General features: G+C 36.5%; 1 protein-coding gene across 2 annotated transcripts in view; it reads left to right on the top strand.

The window, feature by feature from the left end:
• The window catches only part of Esf1 (ESF1 nucleolar pre-rRNA processing protein homolog), a 52,331-nt gene that overhangs the window by 19,337 nt on the left and 19,187 nt on the right, over window positions 1-13,807 (top strand). For both annotated transcript variants that reach the window (XM_013112402.3, XM_005068700.4), the window contains one exon: window positions 2,912-3,070. In XM_013112402.3, the coding sequence (XP_012967856.1) occupies window positions 2,912-3,070 (159 nt within the window). The remainder of the gene's footprint in view (window positions 1-2,911; window positions 3,071-13,807) is intronic.

Below are 13,807 nucleotides of genomic sequence, written 5' to 3'. Positions count from 1 at the left end.
TTATGTCCCCAAAAGTACTGCTTTACCCTTTAGGTTTGCCATAAAATACTATTTTGCAATATTAATAAAAGGGAAGAAAAATCATGTTTAATAGCTTCTTTGTATTTGTAATCATTATATATTAATATAATCATATAATTGTTTAAGTGTTTCATATTCTTTGAATTGTATAGTTTTCAGGCTGGTGAGATTGTTCAGTGGGTAAAGGTTCTTGTTGCCAAGCCTGATGGTCTGAGCTTGATCCTAGAACCCACCCACCTTGTAGTAGGGGAGAACCAACTCTTAAAAGTTTTCATGGACAAGTATGCACACAATAAATAAATGTAACGAAAGCTTAATAAAGAGCGTATGTAATTTGCAGTGGTGCTTATTGGATATGCAAGACTTTGTATTTTAAGGTCTCAATGGCTGGTGCTTGTTAATCTTTCTCATGAACTTGAATGTTTTATTTCTTAGTGTACATAGCACAGACCTTTTATAACCCTCCCCCAAATAAAAATGATGAGTTTTGTCTTCATCTACCATAGGTTTGGAAAAGGTAAATTTATTTGCCTATGTGGACATGTGCTTTTCTAATGATTCTCAATAGTTTTCCTTTATTATAATTCTAAAATACAGGGGAAAATAGTATTCCATGTCCATTTGGGGAACGCTGGGTTCATGTGTTTCAAATAGAAAATGGAACTAAATTTTGTTTTGTTTTGTTTTGTGTGTGTGTGTGTGTGTGTGTGTGTGTGTGTGTGTGTGTGTGTGTGTGTGTGTGTGTGTGTAAATCAGAGGACAACTTGCAGTGCGGGTCCTGGGGATAAAAGTCATGTCACCAGGTTTGACAGCAGGCATCCTTCCTCTCTGAGCCACCTCACTCATCCTGCCTTGTAGGCACAGGGAATTGAGCCCAGGTCCTGTGGAAAAGCAGCTAGTGCTCTTACTCGATGAGTCATCCTTCCACCCACCCACCTCCTTTTAAATTTTAAAACAATATTATTAACAATAAGATTCCTAATGTTATCAGTAAGTAAGCATTAATGTTATCAGAAAATAACTATTAATTTTCTAGTATACTTATTATCTTGGACTCATTGGGGATATAGCTTAATGGTAGATTGTTTGCCAAGCATCATAAAACCCTATGTTCAACTTCAGTGTTGTAAAATAGGGGGAAAAAATCCAAAAAAAACAAACTTAGACCCTGCTGGTTTCAAACCTGAACACATAGTGAAAACAAGGGTCAAGTTTTCTTAGCACCCTGTTCCTTTCTTTGTGTAGCTGTGAAACAATAATTATGATAATATCTGGTTCATAGATTGAAATGATGTATATATTTAGCATAGTACCATGTATCAGGTATTTTTAATTCTTAAAAACTAAAGATATCTTTCAGTTTGAAATATGCTAATTATGTTTTTTCAAAAGCATTCCATTTTCTTCAGTCTTATAATTGATTGCAAACACATCTTAATCTTAATTTAGTGCCTTTGACTAGTATAGTTGGATATTAAACATTCCTGATAGTTGTATATAAGTGTAGCTCACTTTGTGAATTTATTTTTTAAAAATCTTATGTACTGTTAAGGCATTCATAAGATAGCCTTGAATTAAGAAGACCTACATAAGTTATCCTACACTTTAGCGCTTCAGAAAGAACAATTTTAGTACTGGAAAAAATCAATTTAAAGTAAGCCATCAGAGACTTACCACTAAAATTTCAACCTGGAAGGAGCTTGCTTCTAATTATGTTTTTAGAAGTAAGCTTTTAATAGAATGAAATACATTGCCATTTTGTTAATGTGTTCCTCATGTTTTATCCATTGAATTACGGGATACATGACAAAATTCCATCCAATATTATTATTGTGGCACAAAGCACAAACATCAAAAAAAAATGAACTTCAGCTGTGTGAGAGAAAATATAAAAAGTGTGATAGATTGATGGAAAGAATGCCTACAACCATTTTTATTATTTAGAGAGAAAAATAATTTTTTAATATTTAACCAACTTTTTTTCTTTCAAAAATCACCCTTTTTAAAGATATAAGAACAAGGTGTTAACACTGATGTTTTACAGTTCCATGCTTATATAACTGTTTTGCTCACCATAGGTTACAAAGACTGGAACGTCACGTATTGCTTGCAAACTTTCCTCCACTGGTGTATTTAATGAATTTGATAAGTTTGTGTGTTTCACATTAAAACCAAGATTTCTAAGTTATGTTACTGACTTGAAGAATTTACAATGAAACTGTGGAAAGACAAACTTTATGGTTTGATTTTCTCTGATGTTTGTTGCCCGTGAGATTTATACTGTTTCTTCACATCTTAATTTTTATGACACTAGAATTTAGAAATATCTATTGTCTTTCTACATGGCGAAAGTATTTGAATTAGCTCCTGGACTTTTTGCTTTGTTATTGATTAATGAACAACACTCTTAAGAGTAAACATGCTTATTCACAGTCAAATAGAAAAGACTTCACAGTCTTAGGCATGCTTCTAAACAACTTCCTTTGCCTCTTTCATGTGATCTGAGACGCTAATCCCATGTGTCAGATTCACTCCAGCAACATCCAGCCTTCTTTTAAAGTCACTGTGCTGATGACAAATGACAAATAGGAGGCTGAAATGTCACTCTTAGTGCTCTTGCAGTTTGCATAGAATGGGAATTCTGTATGGTACTCTCACAGTGCTAGTAATAACTTCATTGCCTCTGAGTTTTGCTGAGTACAAGACCGAAGTCTTTCTTTTCGTAGTCACAAGTTGAAGTCTAATTTCGTATTCTGTGATTGCAGGATTTCCTTGACAACACTTTTTAGCCATATACTGAAGAGATCATAAGACCTAAACACTAAAACTGCAAGGTAATTGCTTCTCCCTATTAAATGAGATTGATTAATTTCATTTTTGTTTCCTTTAGGTGAGGATGGAGTCAGTGTAGAAGATGGGAAAACAAAGAAGAATCAGAAGGATGATGAAGAACAAATTGCTAAATATAGACAGCTGTTGCAGGTTATTAAAGAAAAAGAAAAGAAAGGAAAAGAAAATGATATGGAAATGGAAATCAAGTGGGTTCCAGGTGAGAATTAGATATTAAGTAAAAGTTTCTTCACAATCATAAAGATGCTAAGACTTCTTTAGAAGTATACTTTTTCCCATATGAGATTCTTCCTTTTGTTTTTCCTTTATTTATTTGTTTATTTTTAATTAATTTATTGAATAGCTTCCCCAAATGGAAATATTAGGAAGGGGGCACAGGCACTTTCTGTGTCTTGAGGTTGCCATTAGATTTCTTGCCTGAAATGTTACATCAGTTTATAGTAACAGTGCTAGTGTCATGGAATTATCACTGTAAGGTATGTATGTACTTTTTACATTTTATTGTATGGAGTGAAGTTGGTTTTCATGCTAAACACCTCAATTTAAAATGTTTTAAAAGCTCTGTATAGACATATGTAATATAAATACTTAAATTGTGTGTGTGTGTGGTGTGTGTAGGTCACAGAGCAACTTGCAAGCATCATTTTTCTCTTTTCTATCACGTAGCTCCTCAGGATCAAACTCCATTTGTCATGTCTGGTGACAAGTACTTTTATCCACTGAGCCATTTTGTAAGCTCCTGGTAGGGTGTTTTTACTGTGAACACTTGTTATATGCATTCGTATGTGTGTATCTGAGTATAATAGTGAAACAGGTCTTTTTACATATTGTATGTAGAGCATGAGATAATTGAGCTACTCTTTCTGAACATTTGCCTGCACATTTGAAGAATGGGATTAATAATACTTATTTTTGAAGGCACATCTCATGCATGTGTATTACAATTACTATGAACTTCCTTCCATGATATTATATCTAAGTAAACCACAGAGGACCATGTATCATATGTATCATTCATTGGTTCTTCTGGGGCTTGGGTCTCAAATATTAAACTCTTCAGAAAAATAAGTCATCTTACTAATACTTATTTGAGTATCATGTGCCTTGTTATTTAAAGGAAACTTTTCTTTATGGTATTTAAACTTCTGTCTTTTTACATTGAGTATAATAGCATGTGGTGTTTGATCCCTGAAATTGTAAGTCCAGAGGGAAGTAGATAACAGGCCCAGTCGGATGGAAGCCATTTGTCCATGAACTTGACTAAGAGGAACTACTCTTTCTTTTGATACACAGTTCTTATGGAAATGTAGTAAATCAACCTTATTAACTAGGGTATGTAGAAACATTGACTAGAAGATACTTGAAAAAGCTATAATTCCTTATTTTTGTGTTGTGAAGTAGTATCTTCTACTAGATACTATTTCCTAAAGTTATAGTCCTGTCTGACTCTAAGATTGGTAGATACGGTGATGCATGTAACTAGCATTATCTGATGATCTAATTAGTGACTATCCCTCATTAGACAATTTGTAATAAACAGAAAAATTGTTTCTCTTACATAACTTTTCATATATTAATATACATGATGCTTAGAATAAGGAGATAGTAGATGGTATGGGTTGTTAACATGCATATTCAATGTTGAAAATGTTCAGAGCAAGAACCTGTCTTAAACAGAGTGAGCAGGGGGAGCAGGAGAGAGAGAGAGAGGAAGGAGAGGGCGATCGATTTTAAAAATAAAGTTGAGAGCACTGAGGAGGAGATCATCTCATGGACTGGAATTGGCAGTGAGTAGCAAGAAGGTTACACTCTGGGGGAGAAAAGTTCACCAGTTCATTTCTTAAAGGAATCCTTAAAGGCCACCATGTGTCAAGGAGACTCAAATTAGTGCTAATGGAGACAAAGGGGGTTTTGTTAATGGTTGAGTGTGACTGCTAACAAGTAAAAAGCAGTCTCTGAGGGAGAGTGGAAATTGAGTGTTCATTGCTCTTTTGGTTGATAATTGTGAAGCTGGAAATGATTTGTGAGAGATTTCGATGTTAATGCGGGGTAGAGGAGATTGTTTCCAAAGACTACACCATGGTAAAGCTATGAATGTCCTATGCCATTCCTGTTAGAAACACTTGTGATTGGAATCCTTACTCTTGAGAAGGAAGAGTGAAGTCCAGAGAAGAAACATCAACAAGAGCCCCTCTGTCTCACCCAGCAAGAGAGTTCCCTTTCCTTCCTGCCTTGGGCCACAGAGCAGGAGTACATCTCCTTTTCTCCACTCTGTCTTCCCTCCACTTTTCAAAGCAGTGTTCCCATTTTATTCTAGTGTCCGCTTTTAGCCTTGTGCTTTCCCCTGGTTTTCTTTGATCTCTGTTCTTTTGCTATCTTCCACAAAGAAGCTTACACAGACATCAGGGAAAAGCATATACGACTATTGAATTATTCATTCTTTATTCAGAAACAAGAAGTTTTGAATCAGTTGTGCATTCATTTTGTTAGGTAGCCCTAATCTTAACATGTCATTTTAAGACATCTTAAAATCTGTTCAGTATTTATTTTTGGCTATTTCTTTATTTCTGTTTACTGCCAATATACTCATTATTTGAAATATATTCACAGAGTGTTTTTTGCTCATAACTTTTTAAAAAGCCAAATATTTTAAATTTTGAGTTGAAGGCAAGGGATATAACTCAATAATAGAGTACGTATCTAGCCAGGCCCTGGGTTAAGTTCCTAGTGGCACAGTGGGGTTGTGGGCGAATAAGGGATGGGATATAACTCAGTGGCTGAGTACTTGTCTAGCTTGAATGAGTTCCCAAGTTTGATCCTTAGAACCACAAATCCATAAGAACTATCCAAATGCCATACCCAAAACAGCTAGCCTTGGACTGAGAAAAAAAGGGGGGCGGGGGTTGAGTTGAGAGGAATACCATCAAATGGAAAGCTTAAAAATTAGCTAAAAGGATTTGCAATTTGCTTCCTAGTTTGATGATGGAAAGGAAAGTTTATATGGTAACTGTGCAGAGTCACATAGCTGTTAGTTGATGAGACTTAAAGTTTAATCATCCTTGAGTCATTTAGTTAACCAGTTGACTAAGAAAACCTTGTAAGATGATATGCTAAAATTCATACTGTGGAAATAACATTTGAATCACTTGTGGACAGTATAATAAAAAAGAAGCAGGAGCTAGAAAGAAATAGTTCTGCAGTTAAGAGCTCTTACTGTTCTTACTGGGTTTAGTTTTCAGAACCCATGTGATGGTTCACAGTTGTCTGTAACTCCTGTTCCTGTGGCTCTGACACCATCTTCTGGCCTCCAAGGCTTCTGCCTAAATGTGAATCATGCATGCAAGCACACATAGATGCATAAAAATAATAATAAATAAATTTCATTAATAGTTAATAAAAATAGATAATTTTTAAAATGAGAAACAGTTTGAGTAATGTAAAAGTGTTTCTAGCACATTTTCTTTATAGAGTTGTGTAAAGGGAAGCTTTTTCCTTGAGAAGCCTTCCCGCCAGGCTGGTTTCTCCTTCCCAGAGTCCTTCTGGACTCCTCGTCCCACCTATCTAGATTCCTATTGGCCCAGCAGTGCTTTATTGACATAATCAAAGGATTTCCCACATCATCTCCTCTTTTCTGTCTAAACAAAAAGAAAGGTCTTAACTTTAATATAGTCAAATTATATATAAAAGAACAGTTATCAAGTAAGAACATAGTTACAATATTTTGTCTATCAACATTTAGCAAGATTTAAAGAAAATATCCATTCCATCCTTGTGAGTCTAAAGTTCTATATGTAGCTTATCTTTTATCGTAACTAAGGAAAACTATAACTATAACTATCTGTCTTCAACTCCATCAAAGACCACAGAAGGATAATATATAAACACTAGGATTGACAGAGACATCTTACTGCCTTGACAGTCACCCAAAGTTCCTCTGTATTGTCGGGGCATCCATCTTCAGCCCATAGGCCACAATGTGTCCAGAAGATTTCTCAGCAAAGCAGGAAATTTCAAACTGTCCAACTGCATTGGCAGTCTGTCAGTCATTTTTCTTTGTCCTGCAGAAAGTCTCGTAGACTCTTCCATGAAGTAGGAACCCTGTAAGACTGAGTTCAGCAGTCACTTTCCTGTGGGTCCTGCATGTCCAGATTATACAACAACAATCAAGCAGTCTAGGCAAGAGCAGTTTCTTGTCCAAATGGCTAATCTTGCCATGTTGAAAGCAAACTCCATAACGAGTCTTCGATGCCCATCTTCCTCTCAGACGTAATTGGTGCTGCCAGGAACAGACATTTCTCATTGTCAAGAAAAACCCTAACCCATTTTAAATGCCATTTTCTGAAAGTCTTTGAGAGGTTTGAAGACTATCTGTCTCAATTACATCTCTATATATCTAGAAAACCTAACTTACCTGACTATAAGTTCTGACTATTATAAGTAACTATCTATAATCTGTATTTAATTACGCATTACATTTTAAAAGATCAGTATAAGCACAATACTTAATCAAGAGGAGAAATATACATATCACAAAATTGACCTTGAATTTGTATCAATAAATGAAAAACCATAACCATACCATAATTCCCCTTTTTACCATTAAAAAGAGATTGGTTGTGATCATTAACCAATTATAAACAATCCCATTTAAATGAAAATAATGATTTGTAAACAGGATGGGAATTAGGACGTCGCTCATTCCAAACTGCTTCGTGCTGGAAGGGGCGCTGTTCATACCATGGGGATCATGAAAAAACTCAGAAACCTGTATAAGTCCTTATTTTCGGGTCTGTAAGACTCCATCATCTTAGCTGTTTCAATTGTTGGAACACCCGGCCCACTGTTTCCGGGGGTCTTGGTTCGTCAAACCACAGAAGCCTGGAAGGAATCCTCAGCTTTTCATTTCCTGTAGAAACATAAACAAAATCTCCTTTCCCAAGTAACATATCCTTATACTTAAATTTTGAAGTCAAGGTATTTTCAAAAGATATAAGTTGAATTAATTCAGCAGCATTTATAATCAAGTGTACTTTAGCAGTTCCTTCCTTAGCAATGAAAAACTGAAAAACACAATAGTGTACAGTATCCAGACTCTCTGTGTATTTTCCATCTTTACGTGGCTTATTTATTTATCTATTATTACTCTATTTCTTTTACTTTTATTTATTTTTCTTTGAGACAGGATTTCTCTTTGGAATATGCCTACCTCTACCTCTGCAGCAAATCCTACTGATGTGCGCCACCACAGCCAGCTTCTCTATTTTACCACTATGCCTTTTCGTTTTCTCTCTCAATCTTACGTATATTTTTAAACACATTGTTAACCTTTAGAAATTTTTCTTCATCCAAGTCTGACTTTACTGTAAATCTTTATGTTTTTCTGGCCACGTGTCTTATCTGTTAAAACCGTGGCTGTTTTAAACTGCCGTTTTTCCAAGATGGCAGGTGTAAGCGTGACTCCAGCTGCCAGCTTGGAGATGTGGTCACTGCCACTTCCAGCTGTGCTTACACACCTTTCAATTGTTAGCAGAGCCTCTCAAAAGAACCTTGCTGGGTTTTTTTGTTGGTTTGCTTATGATGAGTCAGGAAGACTCCCTTAAGCAAATCGCATGAGTCTCTGCTTGTCGCTAGCAAAACAGAGCCCACCTGAGAAAATGCTGCTACCAAAAATCTGTGCTTCTCTCCATTCTTTTGTTTCTAAAATTCCTTTAAAGCTTTTGTCATTCTACGTGGAAATTCATCATCCCACTCCTGATCACCATTATGTAAATAGAAGCTTTTTCTTTGAGAGAATCCTTCCCGCCAGCCTGGTTCTAGAGCCGCATCAGTCCCAAATAAACACACAGGAGGCTATATTAACTATGAAGCTGTTGGCCTTGCTTGTTTCTTACTGGCTAGCTCTGACTTAAGTAATTACCCCATAATTGTTAATCTAAGTATTTCTCTTACTGGAGAATAGTTCTGGGCTTCCTACCCCATGGCGTTACATCTTGACTCTCTGTGTTTCTCCTTCCCAGAGTCCTCCTGGACTCCTAGTCCCACCTATCTAGATTCCTATTGGCCAACGTGCTTTATTGACATAATCACAGGACTTCCCACATCAGAGTTGCTTGTCAATTTCTCAGTTTACTGGATTTTTGAAAGACTATTTTCTTCCTTAATAATATTAAAGTGATGCCGGGCATTGGTGGCGCATGCCTTTAATCCCAGCACTTGGGAGGCAGAGGCAGGCTGATCTCTGTGAGTTCGAGGCCAGCCTGGTCTACAAGAGCTAGTTAGGACAGCTTCCAAAGCCACAGAGAAACCCTGTCTCGAAAAACCAAATAATAATAATAATAATAATAATAATAATAATAATAATAATAATAATAATAATATTAAAGTGAAAGCTGGGGATACTTTTAATGCTGACTATCATTACATTTGGTTTTTGTTTCTTTTATATTCTAGAATTGGGTTTTTTAAGATTTTTAATAATTTTTATTTCTTGAGATTATAATTATATAACTTTCCCCTTTCATTTCCTCCTTCCAAACCCTCCCATATATTCTGCCTCACTCTCCTTAAAGTTCATTTCCTGTTTTTACATTAATTGTTGTTACATGTGTGTGTGTGTGTGTGTGTATGTATGTGTGTAATTCTTAAATATAGAAATAAAACCTGTTTGTTCTGTATAACTTTACTTGTATATGGATGTTTTGAAGGCTAACAATTTAGTTTTGTGTAACCAATCTGGAGAAGACTATTTCTGCTGCTGTTAACCATTCTTTTATTTTTTTCCTTAAATTAGAAACAAGCTTTTTTATATGTCAATCCCAGTTCCCTCTTCCTCCCCTCCTTCCCTGCCTTCCACCAACTCTTTATCTGATCCCTTCTGCTCCCCAGGGAGGGTGAGGCCTTCCATGGGGCATCATCAAAGTCTGTCATATCATTTGGAGCAGGACCTAGACCCTTCCCCCATGTGTCTGGACTGAGAGAGTATCCCTCTATGTGGCATGGGCTCCCAAAGTTCATTCGTGTAATAGGGATAAATAATGATCCACTACCAGAGGCCCCATAACCAGACCTCCAAACTGACACCCAACTTCAGGGCTCTGGATCAGTCCTACACTGGTTTCCCAGCTATCAGTCTGGGGTCCATCAGCTTCCCCCTTGTTCAGGTCAGATGTTTCTGTGGGTCTCTCCAGTAAGGTTAACCCCTTTGCTCATCACTTCTCCCTCTCTGCAACTGTATTCCAGGAGTTCAGTTCAGTCTTTAGCTATCCTTATATTAACCATTCTTGAGTTGTCCGTAGTTTCTTGGTGGGTTTGAGTCCCCATGAGCTTTGGTGTCATCCTTGTTTAGGCAGTCATGTTGGTGAGAGTTACTGGATGTAGTTCTGACAGTCATAGGAGACATGGTGTCACAGTAAATCCCCATTCCTCTGGCTCTTACAGCCTTTCTGCCCTCTCTTCCACAGTGACCCCTGAGCCTTAGGTGCAAGAGTTGTATTGTGGGTATAGCCTTTGGGACTAGTCTCTGCAGCTGCATTTTGATGGTTGTAGATTTCCGTAAGGCGTCCATGTGTTGCAACAAGAAGTTTCCTTAAGGTGAGGACTACACTTATTTGTGGGTATAATGACAAATATTCAGAATATAGTTAGGGATTCTGCTGGCTTAGTAAAATGGTGGTTGTCGGTTTTCCTCTAACATACATGAATTCACTAGCCCTGTGTAGTTGACTAGGTTTCTAGTACCAGGTATGTTTTTTTTAAGATTTTTATTTATTTTTATATTATGTGTATTGATGCTTTCATGGTAACCAAAATGGGTAGTGATAAAAGAGACTTTCTGATGGGTCTGTTCTCAGAGCTAGTTATGCTGATGAGGCTGTGAGTGTTGCAGGTTAGAGTAGAGAGAGTACCTGGTTTGTGGCTATCCTAGGCCAGTCCCCATCTTAACCTCTTTCCTGGAAGAAGAAAATGTACTGTCAGTGTATATGAAGAAGCCGGTTTAGAAAGTGCTGCATTGGGTTCCTAGCTGTTAACGTGTGTATACTGTCTTTGCTGTATTAGACTTTAATGTGGTGTAAGTAGTATGGTTAGTTTGCTTCGTTTTAACTGTTGCTTGGAATTAATTGAATACCATAGTCCTAAATAGAGTCTTTCATCAGCTGAAAATTCCTCTACCATTTTACTCTTAAAGTCCTAGGTATTCTTTATCTTCTCTGATTTCTTTTCTAGAAATTGTGCTTGATATATGTATTAATTTCGTACTTTGTGTCCAATAGCTCTTGACTTCCGTGCCTTTGGATCTAACAGTTTGCTGGGTCATTTCTTCAGTTGTGCTTTTATTTCATTAATTCTTCTCTGTAGTATATGTGTTTTAACTTGGACACTGACTTGATGTTTATGGAGTTGCTTTCCTCTCTTTTCCTTCAAACTTATCTCATCATTTTGATAATCTTTTTTTTTTTAATTTCCTCTTGCTTTTTAAAGCTGATTTTATATTTTGTATCTCAATATCCAAATCCATAGTCTATGGTTCTGTCTTACTGGTTTTGTTTCTACTTTCTTTAGCTCATCAGGGATTTTAATTGGAATCTTCTCGTCTTGGATCTTTCTCTTTTTACAGGACCTCTGTATCAGAAGGTCTTCTTTAGAGAGTAGTTGTCAGGTGCCCGGAGCCATTTCTAATCCAAGACCTATCAAATTTTTGAGTTGCTGTATTTGGGACCACACAAGTAGTGTGAATTCCATCCACAAGTCCATGGGTTTGTGGGCTTGTGGTTACAAAGTCTCTAAAGGGAACTGTACTTTTACTCACCCAGATCTCCATGTACTCCCCCGAACTGTAGGGGGAGGGTCATCATCTAATGGGGGCACATTTAAGGATCCTGGGACCTCCCACCATGATCAGACTTCAAACTTTGTCCCCTGCCTTCTTGGCTAACAGCCCATAACAAACCCAAGTCCATACTAGACCATATTAGCTTAGTATGTATCCCCAAGGAAAACTCCTTGCTTCTGAACTAGTTTAATAGTTCTATTTGAGCTTCCTTGTTGAGACTTGATTCAGGAAGTCTTTTTCTTTGTATCTTAGCCATTCATGTAAAATATTTCATACATTTCCTACCTTTCCTATAAGTGTATAAAAGTAACAATAGAATAAGTAATTTCTTAGGCTTTGCCATAAATAAGTTAACAGAATGACTTTCCCAGTCTTGGCCAGAAGTTAGTTTGCTAATATGAGGACGTCTTGGTAGTATGTTACTATGATTATAAACTGCTTAAAAGGAAAGGAAAACATACAAATAAACTTGAGAGAAATACGAGAAACAATAGCTCCCTAATGAGGCCCACATGTCTTGTATTTGAAGGCAGTATTTTAAGAACATTGAACTCTAAGAAGCAGGCATAGGGAACAGTTTGATGTGTGGTAAAGTTTATATCCCTGGAAATGGAAGCTATTATTGTTTTAAGGTAAACAGAAAGGGGATTTAGAAGAGGTTAAAGAAAGATAACTCAAGTTCCAGACAAATGTAAAGCATTTCCTAACAGTGAAATAACTGTAGGTAATAATAGCAAAAAGTAACATCTATTCAGTGAGTACTTTGGACACATCTTCTGTGGATATTTATTAAATATTTTGGAATCTAGGCGTTGGTGGCCCACGCCTTTAATCCCAGCACTCGGGAGGCAGTAGCAGGCGGACTCTGAGTTTGAGGCCAGCCTGATCTACAAGCAAGTTCCAGGACAGCCTCCAAAACAATACAGAGAAACCCTGTCTCAAAAAACCAAAATAAAATAAAATAAAATGTTTTGGGAGATACACAATCAGTTATGTGAGTAGAAAACCCAGTCTGAGCATCTTTCTTAGAGTTACTCTTATTCTCCACATTTTAACTCTGTTGTTTTCACACGGTAAATGTAACAGGATTCTAATAGTATTGAGTGCAACCATAGAACATTGATTGACTGACTGACAACTTTAGCTATATGCTATTGTTACAGAAACTCATTTTTATTTTACTTTCCAATTCTATGTGTTGTTGCTCCCAGTCAGTGGGGTTGAACAGATTTGAGTCACTTTTCCTTTCACTTGCTTTCTTATTCTATAGACCTTTATAAGATGTGTGCTGTAGGACTCTCGCTAGCTACTAATCTGAACCAAGTGTCCCTTTGACCCTTGTTATGTGAGTAATTGTATCCCTTCCTTGTCCTCACACCTTTGGGAGTAATAATGTTATTTTGAAGAGGTGCCTTGGTGGCTGTGCTCCACAAGACATGACTGATGGTTTTCCTCTATAAAGCCTAGTACCAGAATGAATTTCAAGTTTTGGTGTTGGAAATGGTGGTTAGTAACATTTTAAAAGCGTTTAGAATTGAGTGCTGCATAGGCTAATTTATAACACACACAAAAATTTTAAGAGATTGATATATAAGTGTTCATAAATAATCCCAGTGAGTCCTAAGGGCTTATTTAAGTAAACAGTGCCAGTTTTGACCTATGAGAACTCTTAAAACATGCATTTTATTTTTATAAACAAAGCCTGTAATAGTACCTACTTGAGTTGGTTTAAAGCATTCATACCCTGTCTTTTGAAGAATTTTCAATATTTCATGTGGATAAGGTCAGAAGGAATGTGTATTCTTGTAGATTTTGTAAGAATATTTATGAGTCTATATGCACAGAAACTGCCAAAGTCATTCTGAATAGATTGTGCTTATTAAATTATTGTTGTCATATTGAGTTGTCTGCAGTCATGGCTCACTTTAGAAGAAGCTTTATCCCCTTATTTGTGGGGTTATTGATATCTTTAATTTATTAGTCTACAGATGTATGCTTAAAGTATTTTTTGAACCTATATGTGCAAAACTAAAAGCAGTTTTAATGAAATTGTTTTTCAGTCGCATTGTGGCTTGTCTTAAATGAGGCTAAACTGACTCAGAAGAA

This window comes from Mesocricetus auratus, unplaced genomic scaffold, assembly GCF_017639785.1.
Source record: "Mesocricetus auratus isolate SY011 unplaced genomic scaffold, BCM_Maur_2.0 Super-Scaffold_100004, whole genome shotgun sequence".
NCBI lineage: Eukaryota > Metazoa > Chordata > Mammalia > Rodentia > Cricetidae > Mesocricetus > Mesocricetus auratus.
The sequence above is the reverse complement of the archived record's forward strand: the minus strand, read 5'-3'. Positions and strand labels throughout refer to the sequence as shown.